Below are 18778 nucleotides of genomic sequence, written 5' to 3'. Positions count from 1 at the left end.
CAGTGAAGTTGTCCTGTCCCCTTAGCAGAAAAACACCCCCAAAGCATAATGTTTCCACCTCCATGTTTGACGGTGGGGATGGTGCTCTTGGGGTCATAGGCAGCATTCCTCCTCCTCCAAACACGGCGAGTTGAGTTGATGCCAAAGAGCTCCATTTTGGTCTCATCTGACCACAACACGTTCACCCAGTTGTCCTCTGAATCATTCAGATGTTCATTGGCAAACTTCAGACGGGCATGTATATGTGCTTTCTTGAGCAGGGGGACCTTGCGGGCGCTGCAGGATTTCAGTCCTTCACGGCGTAGTGTGTTACCAATTGTTTTCTTGGTGACTATGGTCCCAGCTGCCTTGAGATCATTGACAAGATCCTCCTGTGTAGTTCTGGGCTGATTCCTCACTGTTCTCATGATCATTGCAACTCCACGAGGTGAGATCTTGCATGGAGCCCCAGACCGAGGGAGATTGTCAGTTCTTTTGTGTTTATTCCATTTGCGAAGAATCGCACCAACTGTTGTCACCTTCTCACCAAGCTGCTTGGCAATGGTCTTGTAGCCCATTCCAGACTTGTGTAGGTCTACAATCTTGTCCCTGACATCCTTGGAGAGCTCTTTGGTCTTGGCCATGGTGGCCAAATACTTCTTTCCCTCACTGTAGAGAGAGAGAGAGAGAGAGAGAGAGAGCGATAGAGAGGTAGAGGGAGACCTAGAGAGAGGGGGGGGAGGGAGAGAGAGGTAGAGAGAGAGATAGAGAGAGAGAGAATGCAAGAGAAAGAGAGAGGGGGGGGAGAGAGCGCAAGAGACAGAGAGGTAGAGAGAGACAGAGAGAACGAGAGAGAGGTAGAGGGAGACCTAGAGAGAGGGGGGGAGAGGGGAGTGGGGGGAGGGAGAGAGAGGTAGAGAGAGAGATAGAGAGAGAGAAAATGCAAGAGAAAGAGAGAGGGGGGAGAGAGCGCAAGAGATAGAGAGGTAGAGAGAGAGAGAAAGAGGAGAGAGAGAGAACGAGAGAGAGAGAGATAGAGGGAGACGTAGGGAAAGGGGGGAGAGGGGAGCGGGGGGAGTGAGAGAGAGGTAGAGAGACGTAGAGAGAGAGGTAGAGGGAGAAGTAGAGAGAGAGAGGTAGAGGGAGGCGTAGAGAGAGAAAGGTAGAGGTAGAGAGAGAGAATGCAAGAGAAAGAGAGAGGGGGGGAGAGAGTGCAAGAGAGAGGGGGGGAATGTGGGGGGGAAAGAGAGAGAGAGAGTGAGAGAGAGACAGATATCCTTAAAGGGGTAAAAGAACAGGCACTCTAGACCATAACAATCTGATAAGTGATCAGTTTCTTCACTTCTTTAAACAACTTTAAAAAATCATATAGATTCAGTAAAACTTTCTTCAAGCTCATTAACGGCTCTTTTATCAAGACGTCTTTGCGCATGCTGTGAGAAACAAAAGACAAACAAATGAAACAAAGAGGACGTAAAAACCTTTCTAAATACTGTTCAGCTTTCAGTATCCTCACTGGTCTTCAAACAACAAAGTGCCAAGGAATGTCCTGCTCCACAGCCAATCAGGAGAGCTTTGGCTTTCTGGAGATCAGGGATTGGCTGCGGCCGGATGACATCACAAAGAGAACCATCGCCACACATTCCATGCTCATTCCAACCCCAGGAAAAGACCCGATTCCCTAAAAAGAGAGATCAAATCAAATAATGTCCAGCATAAAAATCTACATTTTTTGATGTCTTTTAGGATGAATATGTTCACCTTAAGGTTATCTGTAAGCTAGTGTGCTCCAAAACAGGCAATTTATAGAGGTTTTATATAATAGGTTTTTTCTCCTAGACCACCATCTTGTGTCCTACTGAGAATAATCCCGGAAAACTGGTGTGAACGTTGTGAAATACTCCCATCTGTGAAGTGCTATTAATGAGCTGAAGTCATAGATTTCATCAAGTACTTAATACTCAGCGTACATGCCTCATTTATTCATTCATTCTTCATACAAAAACATACAAAACTCCGCTCACCCATCACAAAGTCAAACCCCGGAGCTTAGAGCAGGAAGACACCAATACTACCTGCTGCACCGCCATGCCATGCAGACTGGTGGGTTTGTTAAACAGAGGAATCACCGCTGTCTATCAGTACACGCCCTTGCTCACAGCACTACCAGTCAGCCAATCAAATTTACCAAACCAGGAGAACAGAAAGGATCTGTTTTTGCTCCATGACTTCTTAATTAAATTAAACTTAGGTGTTGGTTTGGCCTCCTGTTTAATTCTCAGTCTCTCTAAGACGTTTCCAAAACAAACCCGACAACATTAGGAGTCTCTGCCATGTCACGCCCATAAAAAAAAAAAGGCTAAAAGTACCTAAAAATTGTATTGAAGAACGTAATAACTACCTAAAAAAAAAATAAACATCAAATTTCTGAAAAGAACACAAAAAGAACTTCATACTTACAACCTACTTAGAATATCTATAAATTAGGTTACTCGACCGATCACTACTAAAACTCTGAGCACTCTGAGGGTCTGCTGTTCACTTGTCAGTCACGTTCATTACCTTTTCATGATTGGCGCTTGGCTACAGCTTTCAGCCCTTTTCAGAGGACTTCCCAAACACAATTAGGAAGCGCGTACCGTCCAATAAACATTGAGGTACGTTTACTACTCAAAAAACACCCGGGATACACTCGTCGACTCCCAGTGTAGCTGTGCATCGCTGGCGCATCTATGGACCTTCTCATGCAGGCTGCGCCGTCCACCAAAACCAGTTTGCATTAAATAAACCGTATGAGTTCGGACTTCCCGATTCGCGAAACAACCAAGAGTAACGAAGAATGTACAGCAGGCACACTTGTAAACATTTCATAGCGGCATTTTAATGAAATTTTAGTATGGCTCCTGTGCTACTGTTCCATCACATGAAAAAGCTGACCAAATTTCATCAACTCAAACGATTAAGCTCTTTAAAATGATGGCACTTTAGCACATAAACCTTTGCTGATGATCAGTTAGAACAGTCTGCAGCTGCTGATGCAACATCATATGATCTGCGATCCTGGTATCCAACAATACAATCAGCAAAACCATAAAAAAAACTGCTCACTGCCAGATAGAAGAAGAAGGTAATCCACTGGGTCCATTCAGCAATTGAAGTAAATACACACACACGAGCCTTCACACAATCAGGTACTGCTTCTTTGGTTAGAACTAAACGAACTGAGAAGTATTTTACACGTACGAATACGGAAATATAGCATAGGAGTATAGTAAATGCTTCTGAATAAGCTGTATCTGGTATCTAGTACTCTAGTAAATAACTATAATGATCCTCTTGTAATCGAGTTCATCCAGTTGGTGGGCGTGGTCAAGCCTGCGCCACCATGGAAACACGTGCACTGGCAACACGTGTCGTGGCAACACTGTTGCATAACTGCCTCATTGCCGTGGCAACCTGAAGTGAGCTTGCTTTTCTCAAGGGGAGACTAGTTTTTCTCAGATTTCTCACTCTCGGTATTCATTCCAAAAACACGAACCGCACAACAACCTAGCATCTAAAAATCCCACTCGTGCGACAACAAAGCGAACAAAACGTTTGCTTATGGCTGTCTGTTCCAGTCGTTAAGCAATGTACTGGTAGTAGCAGCTAAGCGGTTAAGTGTGAAAGGATTAAAAGCTCATTGGGAGAGCTTTACCAAATAGAAAGATTAGAGCACACTTCATTCAGCAACAGGGCAGCATTCAGTCACTGAAAGGAAGTGCATGGCTGTTGCCATAGCAACAAACATATAGACTATAGCAAAATAAGGCATAATATATATTCATCTTCAATAATAGAGCCAAAAAAACAACAAAAAAAAACAACAACATGTTTCTCCCTTACAGTCACATGAGAGATCCTTTTCATTGGACTGGCTAGTGAACCAATCTGTAATAAATACACTGTTTCTATAAGTAAAATCAGCTGAAAATCACTGATCCTTCCCATCCACACAAATTTCAGTAATATCTCAAAAATATGAAACTTTGAAATATGGTACTATGGTATCTAAACAGCACACAAAAAGGTTGTATATATGCAACGAAACATGTTGCCATCTTATGAAACTATGAACTTGAGAGAAACTCTGAAGCCTGGTCCTTTAATCCCAAATCTGAAACACTTCCTGGTTGACAGACGGACATGGACGCCACCTCCATGACAACAAGCTGTTTGTACTTGAAAATAGTACAAAAGAAGTCCTTTCTGAGAGCAACATGGGGTGGGTGATATGACAAGGAATATCATAATATTAAAAGACATTTACAGTCCCCTCTGAAACTACTGGAACTGCGAGGACAGTTCGTCTGTTTGCGCTATACACCAAAGACATGACACGAGAGTTTAGGATTCCAGCTTTGATTTCCTGGTATTTACATCTAGACGTGTTAAACATCTCCCTCTTTTTTCAGCTTCAAAATGGCTTACTTCTCTCCCATAGACAGCTCTCTGACCTTCATGTTGGTTTATTCTTTTTCACAAGAAATGCAGTCTTCACCGGTGAAACTGAAGGATAAAACCAAGACTAGATGCTCCGAGCTAGTTATTGTTTAAACAGTCAATCTAACAGGTCACACCTGGGTAACAGGAAACACCAGTCAGTCACGTTCCAATATTTTTGCAAAACTGGGTGGTCTGATACAAACTGGTCTATGTTCCATGTCGTTTAACACATCTAAAAATAAATACCAGGAAATAAAAAGCTGAAATGATAAACTCTCTTCTTATTTTCATATTTTAATCTCAAACCCAAATGTCTTCAGAATGCAGCAAAAAAATAAATAAATTGGGATTGGCTTTCCGTTTTAGATGGGACTATATACGATACAAGATATATAATCATGATAGATAGGTTGGTTAAAAAAAAAAACTGCGGCATTAAAAAATCTGAATTAAAATATATATATATATTTTTTTTAAATCAATGAAAATGTAATAATTATTTAATTTCACATCATTACTTTGACTTTTTATTGTAATATTAAATGAACACTGAACCAGGAATTTATTTGAAATTTTAACATAAAATTGTAAGATTGCAGTTGTTTGTTTGTTTTTTTTTTGCAAATAAAATGGTTATAAAAAGATATTACAAAATCTCAGAAAAGTATCATATTGCCTCCCAGCTCTAAGAGCAACCCACAAAATACAGCTCTTCAACTTTAACTTGGTTAAAATAAATACCTACATCCAAATCACTTATTTTACACATTTATTATATATTTGATATTTTAATTGGGATTATTTTTCAAAGCACGCTATTCTTGCCAGTAGTGCAGCCACTTATAGTCCAAACGGGCACGATTGGCACTGCTCTTTGAGTAATAAAGTTGGGTTTTGTCTTTTCCCCATCAACCCTGGGCTTCTATCAGGGTGCATACCTTCTAATATCTGCATACAACAAAATAGCCTTGTACATTAAAGCCTACATTACCTCAAAATATTTTTTCAAAGCCTCTTTAAAAGCTCATATTGATTCTGGTCCTGGCTACTTATCCATAGCTCTTTATTTATCCCCAAGGTCAACCCAGGAAATCCAGACATCAACCTCTCTAAGGCCTACGATAAGCCATTATGCTGCATTTGACTAGCGGGTGTAACTCGTAATTTCCGACCTATGACCAGGAAAAACCACAGAAAATGCCTCCTAAACTAGGAATCCCTACTCGAGAACTTGGGATGGTCTCCTCAACTGTGATTTCATCAGAGTTCAGCAAGTGACGTCATACCAATACGGAAAAGTAGCACCACTTACCTGTAAATACAGTATACCCACGTATTTGCTTTAGATCAATCAACATACAGGCATACTGACTACACAGCTCACTGTTTCGAGGAGGAAAATATACAGGGTGTCCCATAAGTCTCTATACCTAGGGGAAGTTAAGGCTTTTTAGCAAAATATCTTCCAAAAGTTTCATACTTATTTGCGGACGTCCACCACCATCCACACAACCTACACGGTGCTGGCGAGCACGGTCCTCATTTGTATGGAGACTTTTGGGACACCCTGTACATCACTCATCACAGTTAGCTGGCTTGATTGTTGCTAAAATGACGCAATTCTGAGCTTCAAATTCTCACTTCCGAAGCGAGTCAAACACCAGCTGTGTTATCTCTTCACACCTCCATCACATCAGTGCTCTCAATGCTCAAATCAGGCTTTATTAAATTACAATATACCACTAACTGTTTAGACAAGCCATAATTCCAGGAGGACACGGAGTGCTTCTTTTTAACATTAACATCATGAAGTAACAAGATACGACACTGCATGAACACGTGAGAGAAATGTACTCACCGACGATGGCAAGGTTGTGCTCCGAGCCACATGCAATCTGTATCCAGAAAAGAAAACAAACACAAAACGTGAAGGAGTCATGTTCATCTCACTGGAATTACAGGATGCAAACAACTGTTTACAAATCTCCAGGAGTGCAGCTATTAAAGATTTTTCTCTGTGTACTCATAGCAAAAAAGTTTAATTGTGTACACAAAATGTGCAATTTTAAAATTAGAAATTTTTTTGGGTGGGGTTAAATTAGCGCTACATTACTCTAAGGCTGTATACATGTTTGACACGGAGTCAGTAATGAAAATTCTAACCCAAAACTTCATATTTTTGTACCATTGCAAAGATATGTAATATATTCGAATCATTGCATCTTAACCGTTGTAAAGATGGCACAATAGCACTTTTTCTTTTCTGATACTGAAACCTTGAGTATCAGCCGATACCGATACCCACCCAATATTCTTTTCTTTTTAAAACCACAAAGATTAAAAATAATAACAATAATAATTTAACTAAAGCACTTTAAAAATACAGGGGAAAAAAACACGATACTGTAGCTTTCACACACACAAAAAAAACCCCCTTAACATTCCAGATAAAGTACAAAGCACAGTCAAGTGTAAGTATATATAAGCATCTACAGTTTCAAAAAGTACTTTTCCAAACCCACTTCCAAACTTTTCCATTGGTTACAAGATTTGATCAAATTCACCCCCCCCCCCCCCAAAAAAAAATCCTCTCCACCATTTTTACCGATATCAGTTGGTGCCATCTCTAATTAACTGTATTATTTTAATTTCCAGTTTTTATTTTCTTTCAAAAAAAATCTTCATTGTAAATCTACACTTATGAAAAAAAAAAAAAAAACATTATGGATAATTATTATGTAATAAGTAGCATAAAACTCTAACCCAGCACTGCATCTACCCCTGCTGTGAAATGTTTACACGTGCATGGTACAAAGCAAGTATAAGAAGAAAATGCGATGGTTTTAAAGGTTGTTTTTTTTTTTTTTTTTTTAAACACATTGTTCAGAATTTGGAGGAAGGCATGGAGAAGCTCTGTCCTGAAACCTGTCTGTTTTTCTTAACATCAGTTACAGAACAGGCTGTCCTTTCGACAAGCACACAGCTTTACAAAGCACAGCAGAAAGAAAAAAAAACATCACTGTATGTGTGTGTGAGTGTGTGTGTGTGAGAGAGAGAGAGAGAACAAAAACGACTGTCTGGAAAAGCTGGCCACTGGTTCTGCCACCCTCGAGCAATTTACATTAGTCGTAAATTCCTTATTCTCGTAACTACAACCATTTCCTGTTACCTTTTCTGTAATTATTCAATCATTTCTAATAGTTAGTGAACAATATGTTTTTCACCAAAAACCTGTTTGAGTCGCCTTCCTACTGTAGCCTCGTTTCCCGTCCCTCACCCGCCGTTAAAGGACACACGTGCATTTTGTCTGCAGTAATAATCAGAAGTATGCTTTAAAAAGAAAAACTCATTCTTAAATGGTTTCAAATGCCGCTTGACAAATCTCGAAAAAACCTTGAAAACACCACCTCAATGCCAGCTAGCTGTTTAACAAGGAGGCAAAGCAGATTCTTAAGCACCTGGAATCACTGGAAGGTCTTTTTTTTTTTGCGCCCGATAAGAACAAAGCTTATTTTGGTCACAAATGTAGATTCGCATAAATATTCATTCATAGAAGGGTGTACCCCGCCTTGTGCCCGATGCTCCCTGGGATAGGCTCCAGGTTCCCCCGTGACCCTGAAAAGGATTAAGCGGTATAGAAGATGGATGGAGAAGAACCTTCCCCAATGTCACAGACTGTATGATGAGCTGTGATGACTTAGGTGATGCTCGCTTTGTGCTCCGACCTTAAACTTGAATAACCACTCGAACAAGCAGTAGGACAATGATCCAAAGCCGTGCTCTTTTTGCAGTCCCATGTCCTACTTACACTTGAGGTCATAAGTTTACGTACGCGTTGCAGAATCTGCAAAATGTTAATAATTTGTTCAAAATTGCATTTCGCTGTTTATTAAGTTCATAACAGATGTTTCCGTGAAGTCCACAAGACACAATAGTAACTGAATTTGAACAAAATGAACCAGTTCAAAAGTTCACACACACTCGATTCTTAATGCCGTGTGTGTCGTTACCTGAGGATTACCGGGGGATTTTTCTGAAGAACAGTGGGCAGTTTAAGTGCTCAGGACTCATCCAGGTATCTGTTGATCATCCAGGTAACGACACACAGTATTTACAAATCAAGCGTGTGGAAACTTCTGAACCGGTTCATTTGTGTAAATTCAGTTATTATTGTGTCTTGTGAAATAGCTTATTCAGGACTAAATAAACAACGAAATGCAATTTTAATCATCCTCCTTGTTTTGCTTTTTCTTTTAAATGAAAAAAAAATAAAAAATTACTACAACTGTAGATATCTACCTCACTTCAGAAAACTGTGGTATGAGCTAAAGCACAGAACCCACATGCAGGGATCTTAATACATTCTTTAGGAAGGCAATGTCTTAGGATTACATTTATACTACGTTTTCTCCCACTTTATCAAGATAACTAAACACGCATTTAAAAAAATAATAACAAAGAAGGGTGTGAAAAGGACTCATTTCAGAAGTGTCAAATAATTGGGACATCCATTCCAAGGGAAAAACAAAAGACATCTCTTGTGAAATGATTAAAATTGCTGCGATCACAATAGAGCATTGTACTGCTAATTAACCAGACACACAATTATAGTACATTTTATGCATTGTTATAGACAGTGATGCAAATTAACTGCACATGTACCCAAATTCCAGAGGTGGTAGAAGTACAGAAACTCATTACTTAAGTAAAACCCCTAATTTCTCCATCTGGGGATTAATAAAGTATGATCTTATCTTAAAAGTGGAAACGCTATCAAATCTATATAAATAGAAAAACTTTAAATTATTGAATCAAGTTACATTTACTCAAAATCTGAACGGAAAAGTACAAGAAAGAACCACAAGTGTGAAGACATCGGTGCCTCAAATCATACACTGATTTTCTTAACAACAATAAATGAATGCACCAAAGAACCAAGAAATGTGAGTAAACATCAACTAACGCTTATTAATGAAAGCTAAAAGCTCTGATGATCAACTAACATGCATGCTAACACAAACCGGCTAGATAAATGCAGCGTCCCGTGCGCTGTTTGTCTTTTTTTAATGAAAGAATTCCTTAAAGCTAAGCACTTTTGCTTAAAATAGGCCTGGACTATCATCACCGTGTGATTCTAGGTCTTCTCTCAGCAGGTCAGCCCTGAAGATGTCAACCACCTGCTTATTTATAGCTTTAGTAGGTAGTTCATTTAGGTTAAGACTAGTATACGGTGCCCTCCGATAATATTGGCACCCTTGGTAAATATAAGCAAAGACGGCTGTGACAGATTGTCTTCATTGTTGAACCTTTTTTGATCTTGACCTGTAATCTGCATTATTTTATGCACTGCCATATGCTTGGCTGATGAGATGACTACATGACTACAGATGTGGCTTTCTACTGATAAAAAAAAAAAAATAATAATAATAAATCATCTGCCAAAAGAATGTACATTAAAGTAAATGTCTAGATGCAGATCTAAGCCACCACTTAGATGCAATAAATCGTCTTTCTTTTGGATGCCCTTGCTGGAGTTGATGGATGAGATCTTACATAAAGCCCCAGGCAAGGACTTTCAGACAAAATGCATTAAGGATGGAAACTTCGCATTTCAGCACTGTGCTCCCTCGCTGACTGTACACGCGTCCTGAGGGCCGATTGTGCACTCTCCAGTCTCTCTGCCTCTCGCTTTCATTAAGAACAGCACACTTCGCAGCACGTTACAGCACGTTCTGCCCTTCACCGTTCCCTTTCTCAACAGCACCGGCCGTACAAGAAGATATCACCGAACAGGGACAGTGTAGAATCAGCAGCTTTTCAAGATTAAATATGATGAGGGATAAAACCACACAATGCAGGGGGAATAAAAATTAAAAAGACGCGGCGTAAAAAAACAAGTCAGATCAGGACAGCTGCCCAAATCTTTGAGTAAGAAGGGAATGCTGAACTACAGAGACAGGATGTGGACAGATCCGACTCTGAAATCTCAGCAGGAAATAAATGCGGCATGGCACATGTCATGCCAGTCTGAAACTCGCATTGTCTTGCTTCTTTGCCTTATTACACGCTGTACTTTTCTCCCTTACACACACACACACACACACACACACACACACACACCATGAATCCTCAAATCTAGCTTCATTCACATTCAAGGTCTAAGAGTGACACAGTTTAAATAAATGATGTTTAGACACACACTAACAGGCACACACACACACACACACACACACACACACCATGTACCCTGAAATCTAGCTTCTATTCACATTCAAGGTCTAAGAGTGACACAGTTTAAATAAATGATGTTTAGACACACACACACACACACACACACACACACACACACACACACACACAAGCACTCATACATGCATGCATGCATGCATGCATGCACACACACATACACACACAGATGCTTATCCAATATCAGTAATGAGTGTATGTTAACGTTCTTTCCCTGAGAAGGACACAAACAACAACAACAACAACAACAACAACAACAACAAGCGAGTATTGTGTGTATTGTGTCTGCTTATGCACCTGTAAGCCACATTTTGTATTTACAATCATTTCAGGAACTGAGACTCAAACTTTTCAAATGAATATTGGTTTACACACACACACACACACACACACACACACACACACACACACACACACCCAAACACACCATCTCCAAGGTTAGTGGTGACCTTCAATGACTGAATGCTCTGTCTCTGGGCAGGATGCAAGAAACAATGAAAATATTCACACTGACGTCGCCACCTGCTGGCTCTGTTTGCACACTACATCTTACAATGAGATACAAGACCATTGACAATTAACCAGAGAATAATGAAACGCTATTTTAGCATGTTGCAACAGCTCTGTTAAAGGAGTGTTTAAATAGCATAAACATTTCCCTTTAACACCACTGAGAAACCCATACCTGAGTGGCTCCATGAAGTGTCCTGACCTCTGAAGGAAGACTTGATTCGGTACTGTCATTGACGGTCACTTGTCTCCCAAGCTGTCCATAACTGGCTCTTCCCCATGTAAGGACTCTCCCACTCTCTAAAAGTTAGATAGGCCTGGGATAAAATCAAACGTTGACAGTACGAGCCTTTTTCAAATATCTGCTGGTTTCACTACAGCCTTACAAGCACTCTGCTTCCACCTGAACAGTTCTGTTTATTGGAAACTTTGTGCACTATATTGAACTATAACCACCGCTACCTAGAACAGCCTTATACGACACTGAGCTTACAGAGCTCAATGGCTGAAATAAGAGAAATTTGACAAGAGCATTAGCTTTGATTCCTGGAGTTGATGATAGATGATATATGACAAAATCTGGGCGTTATGGAAAAAGATCTTGAGTCATTCTGTCCGAAAGCGAAATGTTATGTTATGCAAATACAGTCCAAAATACAGGTAACACCATTTCTACCATCAAGGATGGTGGTGTTAGCATCATGGCAAAAACAGAAATAATCCCTAGGGGGTGTTTTATTTATAACTACTGTGCACACAGAAATGATGTTTATGTGATCCCAATCATTTCCTTGTCTCATGATACCACTATACCAGGAAGTCACTTAATAAGTCAGAACCAGAGATTAGAAATCAATGACATCAAGATCCAAATAATGCACTCAGTGCATGTGTGATTACTAATTTGCGTTCATACCTGTTTGGGCGATTAGGTGTGTCCAGCCACTGTGTATAGCTGAAACGCTTTCTCCATTTAATAGGGACCGGTCTAAAGCTGTAGGCAGAGGTAGGAAGGTCTCTTTTCTACACAGCTGGCCGTGTTTATTACTGCCCCATAGGAACAAATCACCGGACACTAGACAAACAACAACCCGTGATTTTTTTCAATCCAAACATTGATATTAAAACTACATGAGTAGAACCTGTTCCAACACCACAAGGTTAGCTAGAATAATGGTTTATTGCTGTGAATGTACCGCCCGCTGCAATGAGACTAGAGATCACATGACCTGTGTGTGGTCAGGCTTATAGACGAGACATTTTAAATGGAGGTTTTGCCTATATCTCTATGGCCTGGTTTAGAGGAATATGAACAATCGGTCAAATTACGAAGACTGTTCTAATCAGGAATCAGGACCTCACCTGTCAAACAGGCACAGTGCGCAGAGCCTGCAGTCACACTCTTGGCAGGTACCTGGTCCAGCCCTACAGGTGAAGAAGCAAGGTTTAATGAGGTGTTTAGTGTTAGAGTTTCCTGCAAAATCGCCATAAAGTCCACCGTAAAGTCTACCTGTGACTAAGCAGGGCTCCTTGGAGCTGAGGTGGGCCGGGACAGGCTGAGGATTCAGTGCTCGTTTCGCTCGACTTAACAGACCTGTACCCCACTGATACACACCACCTGAACCTTCACATAAACAAATGGAAATACAAACAAATGGAGTGTGGAGGGAGCGAGGGAAGGATGAAAGAAAACACAGAGCTCATCGTGCATGTACCTGTTACTGCGAGTGCATGTCTAAGACCCGCTGTTACACTGATGACAGGTTCCCTTAAAGACTAACGAGAAAGACAAGACATGCGAAAGAATCATTTTAACTGAGACAGATTACAAGGCTGGAAGTACAAACACTAAACATGTACGGACTTTTTCAGTGGCGTGCATAACCCATATATAGAGCAGAAATAGCACGCTCTTACCGTGATTAGCAGAGGCTGCGCCGTGTATCGTGCCTGTGGCGAGACGCCCAACTGACCAAAAGCATTTGAGCCACATGCCAGGACATGTCCGTCATCTACAAGATAAAGCACGACGTTTCATGTTGAAATTCTATCTAAGGATTTGTGATCATTTGATCCAATACCGTTTTGAAAAGCTGGATTGTATCAGATCAGATGACATATTATCCAATCCGATCTACAGACGTGGGTTATTCCTTGTGGTATTAGTAGCAGTATCGAGTATCCGTTGATACAGTACCAATAACAGGGCTCTGAGTATCAAAAAGAGAAAGTGGTATTGATGAATCCCTAGCGGTAGGCTCGTACAACACTGATTTTTATTTCTTGTGATTTACCATTGTAAAAATAAAAATAAAAAATTGCAATAAATTATATAACTGTCCAGAAGTGATGGTGTAAAAAAGACAGGAAAAAAAACGAGCACTTGCACTATTTCAAGTTTAAGGAGAGTAGGGGAAGGTGTAATTATATTACCATCAGCTGTGGAGGCAGAAACTGCTTGCTGGCAGAGGCAATCACAAAAAACAGTACATTCTCAATGTACATACAGTCCCCTCCGAAAGTATGGGAACGGCAAGGCCAATTCTCTTTTCTTTTTCTTTTTGCTATACACTGATGACAATTGTGTTTTAGATCAAAAGATGAATATGAGACGGCAGAGCGGAATTTCAGCTATCGTGTTCCGGTATTTACGTCTAGACGTGTTAAACGACTTCGAACATGGCGCCTTTTGTTTGAACCCAACCATTTTTGTGATCAAAAATATTGGAACATGTGACTGGCAGGCGTTGCTCAAAGTAACAATGAATAGCTCTGAACATCTACTCTCGGTCTGAGACCTGGGTTTCGCCTGTGAAGACCGCAGTTGCTGTTCAAAAGGATAAACCAATATGAAGGGGAGAGATGTCTACAGGAGAAAAGCACGAGGGAAAATCAATCAGAGCCACTGCAAAAGAATAAAACAATTTGGAATGTCCTGAAAAAAAAAAAAAAAGAATCCACTGGTGTGCTGAGCAACAGACATCGAATGGGTCGACCAAGGAAAACAACAACAGCTGATGACAGAAACTTTGTGAGAGCTGTGAAGAAAAACCCAAAATCAACAGTTAGTGACATCACCAACAACCTCCACAGGACAGGGTGAAGGTATCACAATCCACTGTTCGAAGAAGACTTCAAGAGCAGAAATATAGAGGCCATAAAAAAAGCCAGAAAGCCAGACTGGAATTCACAAAGAAATACAGAGATGAGCCGCAAAAGTTCTGGAACCAAGATGAACCTCTACCAAAGTGATGGAAAGGTCAAAGTGTGGAGAAAGAAAGGATCTGCTCATGATCCAAAACATACAAGCTCATCTGTGAAGCATGGTGGAGGTAGTGTCACGGCTTCTGGAACAGGCTCACTAACCTGTCCTGGTAATATAATATAACCGGAGTAAATGGCTCTAAACATCGTAGCAGTGTAAAATTGTGTAGGGACTATTAGATTGTTATATCACACCAACCTACCTAGTGGTAAATAAGTCAAAGCCTGTAAAGCCGGTGTTAAAGGTTTATCATGACATCAATTTGTAGATTACATCACCTGTAAGAATGATGGTGAAGTCCCAGCCACATGACACTTGCTGAACACTCCTGGCACCAGGTAACTGGCAAAGCTGAAAGGTTATGACCTCTGATACATGGCCAAGTCCAAGCTGGCCTTTGTGATTCTGTCCACATACCAGCAGCTCCCCAGACTCTGCAGAAGAGAGAAAAATATGTCGTCATTTTTGCACCAAGAGCCCCTAGACCGATAACGATACTGTATAAACTCACCTACAAGCAAAACAACTGAGCGGAACCGCCAGCTCTAGCAACTTATTTGGGGTGTTATTAAAGCTGTTTGGGAACTTTATAGACAAGTGACAAAGGTAGCAACATTCTGAGTAGACTTCAGAAGCAGCCTTTAGAACAACACTAGCTGGGTATATGATTAAATCAACACGTTTAACCAACACCACCACGGACACATGCAAAATCCTAAAATGCAACAACATGCTTATTTACGGAAAAAAAAAAAAAAAAAAATTCCCATCTTTGATATAACATTCTAAAGCAGAAGTTCTCATATATATATTTCTGAACCCTATTTATAGTAATAACTACTTTGAACAAGAGAACTAGGCTGTAATATAGTGTACTATTTTACATGTAAAACACGTTGCATTACATGCGTCTTGCGTTCTAAAAACATTCGCATAAGAATGATGTAAATTGGGACGATGGTCGAGTCTCGTTATCCATGACATTGTTAAATCTCCGGCTCTCAGACACTCGCTGAACAGAGTAGACGCAGAGCGAGGTGAGTGTGCAGTGGGAAAGCAAGAGCTCGCGCTTGCAAGACTGTACTAAGTTGCTAAAGTTTGTCCAAAAAGTTGCTAGGCGCTATGTTGTTTTTTTTGCAAAAAAAAGTCGCTAAAAGGGTCTGAAAAGTCGCTAAATCGGCAACACTGGTCTGCACTGACAGCTAGATTAAAGACAGGCTAAGCTCTGCCTCTCCCCAGCAAAAAGAAAATTCAGAGGGAGAGGGAACACGGGGTTTTTCATTTATGCACACTCTATTTGAAAAGCAATAAAATACACTGAGAACACAAATGATGTACTGTCTGTGTTTTCTTTTCTTGAAAACAATTCGCACCCCTCTTCCGATCTCTCTGCGCCCCTCTAGAGGGGCGCCCCTACCCACCCCCTCCGGTTGAGAACCACTGTTTTAAATATTAATGTATTTTATATAGGTTTTTAATGCATTCCAAGAATCTGTTATCAACTACAGAACAGGAAATAGTTGAAATGTAACATTTTTTTCTTTTCTCAAATAAATAAATACATACATAAATAAATAAATTTCACTCACCAGTAATGAATGCTGAATGTCCACCTCCGCCTGTGATGGCCCGTAATGTTCTTGCTTCCTCTCCATACTCTGCACGCTGCGGCTTCACCTGATCTTCAGCATTCTTTAGCCCCAGCTGCCCAAAACTGTTAGCGCCCTGACAGAGGTCACAGAGGAAACTGAGCAGGACTAAGACATGATTTTTCTGTATTTCAGATTACGACATTTCAATCTGTGCATAACAACCTAATATCAAGACTCAGAATCTGCGACTCCCAAAATGCCATGCGCTGCTTTTAAAGCCCAGTGTCTTTCCTATCATAGCCAAATGTATTGTACACAGCAGTATTAAAAAATAATGTTTGGTGGGGGTGCTATAATGGATGATTGTGTGGTTTGGGTAATTCCAACAAGAATATGAACAGACTGATGGTGTATGGTGTATGACCTGGTGTATGGCATATGCCTGTAAATTTCCCACCAATTATGATGTGACACCACTGACTGTGATTACTATTACAGGACTGTCATCATCTCAGGACCATCATATTATTAGTTTTTGTTTTTTTGTTTTTATCTCTGAATGCAGTAATCAGGTTTTTCCAACTTTTCATGTTCATCCCCATACAGCAGCACTAGTTCTTTCAAGTGGAAGTACTACAAAAATTTCCTCATGACATGACTCCACCTTTTAGGGTCTATCTTCAGTCCAATTAACCAAGATACATGTCTGTCAAATAAACAGCTCTGCTGACCAGCTACTTATAACAGTATTTACCTCAACCTTTGGCACATCTCAAGCTCAGTATCTGGTCCTCACATGCTTCAAGCAGTCCACAACTGTACCTGTGCCTAAGAACAACAAACCATCATGTCTGAATGACTACCATCCTGTAGCTCTGCTGATCAAATGCTTTGAAAGACCAGTGAAGGACTACACTGGCTTCTCCTTCCTCAGCTCGCATTCGAGTTTACCTACAGACCCAACAGAAGTACCAACGATGCCATCTCCCAACTGCTGCACTCCACCTTATACCATCCAGACATGAGGAGGAAGAACGATCTGAGACTGCTATTCATCCATCGACTACAATTCGGCCTGATTGTAGAGTACCTGAGCTGTAGAGTACCTGAGCCTCACAACCAGCATTTCAATGTACATATGCATGACAGGAGCTAACTTCCTGGGTCCTCCCGTCTGCAGTGATCTGATCCCATCATGCTTAACGACACTTGAACAAATGTTTAAAAAGCAACACTCATCATTCAAAATATCCGTAAAAGGGCCGTATTCCTAGATGTCTTCTAAGATTTCTTTGCACACAAAACGAGATGACAGTTTTGCAAAGCGTTATGGCTTGAACAAATTGCCTCCTACGTATGTTATGCTTTATTGTCGTGTTGTTCACTACCCCAATCTTCTAGCCCTACATCTTACACTCCTTGCTTGGACCAGGCTAAGCAACAAGAGTAGGAGAAAGACGTTTAAATAATAAAATAAAATAAAAATATAGTGTTGTAGTTCGCGTCGTCTTCACTGTGAAGTGATTAGTAGACTGTCTGAAGCTTACCCAGGTGTACAGTGTGCATTTTCTCGTCGATGTTTCCATTTGTTTTGGTGGGCGCAGAGTGATGACGTCACGCAACAGCGGGCTGAAGAGTCTTCATGTCTGGTGCGGCGTGTTTGTGTTGAGGTTTTATTTTGAATTTATTTATTATTTAAAAGCGAATTGTAAACCAGGCAGTCTACGTGGTAATTAGTTCTAAATTGAAAGTCTGTAATATCAGAATATGTTTCATTTCAGCAAATGACTTAAGTTTTTAAATTGATATGGAAATGAGTTAACTACACTAATCAGCCATAACATTAAAACCACTGACAGGTGAAGTGAATAACACTGATTATCACGTTACAGTGGCACCTGTCAAGGGGTGGGATATATTTATTAGCAAGTGAACAGTCAGATCTCGAAGTTGATGTGTTGGAAGCAGGAAAAATGGGCAAGCATAAGGATCTGAGCGACTTTGACAATGGCCAAATAGTGATGGTTAGACGACTGGGTTAGAGCATCTCCAAAACAGCAGGTCTTGTGGGGTGTTCCAGCTATGCAGTGGTTAGTACACACCAAAAGTGGTTCAAGGAAGGACAACCGGTGAACCAGTAACAGGGTCATGGGCGCCCAAGGTTCACTGATTTGTGTGGGGAGTGAAGGCTAGCCCGTCTGGTCCGATCCAACAGAAGAGCTACTGTAGCAAAAACTGCTGTGACAGTTAATGCTGGTTATGATAGAAAGGTGTCAGAACACACAGTGCATCTCTTATAAATCTTGAAGGTCTCATTTCTCATCCTAGCTGATGAATGTACGCTACAGTATCTCAATCAAATGGACTTTAGTTTAGCATCCAATCAAGTTTATCAATGTAGAATAAAACTAAAAAGAATTGCATTCATTTGTCATCTGCTGTGACTTTCTCATGCTACACAATGTAGTTCGAGTTATTCGTGTGTGTTTGAACATGGATAATCCACCAGGCTGCAGTGTTGAACTTGAGGATGAGTGCTCCTGCCACTACCTCAGTGAAATGTTTCATATGCCAGAGTAAGCGAATACTATAAAATAAGATGTCCTCTTTCATTTCCTAGAAGGCATCCTAGAACTCCATCTAATTAAAAAAAAAGCATGTTGAAGTAAATTTAGCTAATTTGCTAATGTCAGCTGCCTAT

The 18778-nt window shown here is 40.5% G+C and overlaps 1 protein-coding gene across 4 annotated transcripts; it reads right to left on the bottom strand.

Annotated features, from left to right (window-relative positions):
* Positions 1 to 524: 524 nt before the first annotated feature.
* Positions 525 to 18471, bottom strand: sergef (secretion regulating guanine nucleotide exchange factor). Of its 4 annotated transcripts, none has more exons than XM_053641121.1 (12): positions 17625 to 18471; positions 16075 to 16210; positions 14764 to 14919; positions 13138 to 13232; positions 12936 to 12996; positions 12731 to 12844; positions 12583 to 12645; positions 12137 to 12295; positions 11396 to 11520; positions 6323 to 6359; positions 1461 to 1660; positions 525 to 648 (listed from the first exon to the last, which is right to left on the bottom strand). In XM_053641121.1, the coding sequence occupies exons 1-11, from the start codon at positions 17661 to 17663 to the stop codon at positions 1476 to 1478; spliced, it is 1170 nt and encodes a 389-aa protein (XP_053497096.1). In that variant the 5' UTR covers positions 17664 to 18471; the 3' UTR covers positions 525 to 648; positions 1461 to 1475. The 4 variants fall into 4 exon arrangements, with proteins under 4 accessions (XP_053497096.1, XP_053497095.1, XP_053497094.1 ...); XM_053641120.1 differs by having other exon boundaries at positions 573 to 702; XM_053641119.1 differs by lacking the exon at positions 525 to 648 and adding an exon at positions 711 to 848 and having other exon boundaries at positions 17625 to 18467.
* Positions 18472 to 18778: the final 307 nt, after the last annotated feature.

Source organism: Ictalurus furcatus, chromosome 14 (genome assembly GCF_023375685.1).
Source record: "Ictalurus furcatus strain D&B chromosome 14, Billie_1.0, whole genome shotgun sequence".
Taxonomy (NCBI): domain Eukaryota; kingdom Metazoa; phylum Chordata; class Actinopteri; order Siluriformes; family Ictaluridae; genus Ictalurus; species Ictalurus furcatus.
The sequence above is the reverse complement of the archived record's forward strand: the minus strand, read 5'-3'. Positions and strand labels throughout refer to the sequence as shown.

Coding starts and splice junctions, on each gene's coding strand:
- sergef (XM_053641121.1), bottom strand. CDS start 17,663: ATGGAAACATCGACGAGAAAATGCACACTGTACACCTGG. Junction 14,920..16,074: donor ACATTCAGCATTCATTACTG/GTGAGTGAAATT, acceptor TCTCTTCTGCAG/AGTCTGGGGAGCTGCTGGTA. Junction 12,296..12,582: donor GCACTGTGCCTGTTTGACAG/GTGAGGTCCTGA, acceptor TTGTTTGTCTAG/TGTCCGGTGATTTGTTCCTA.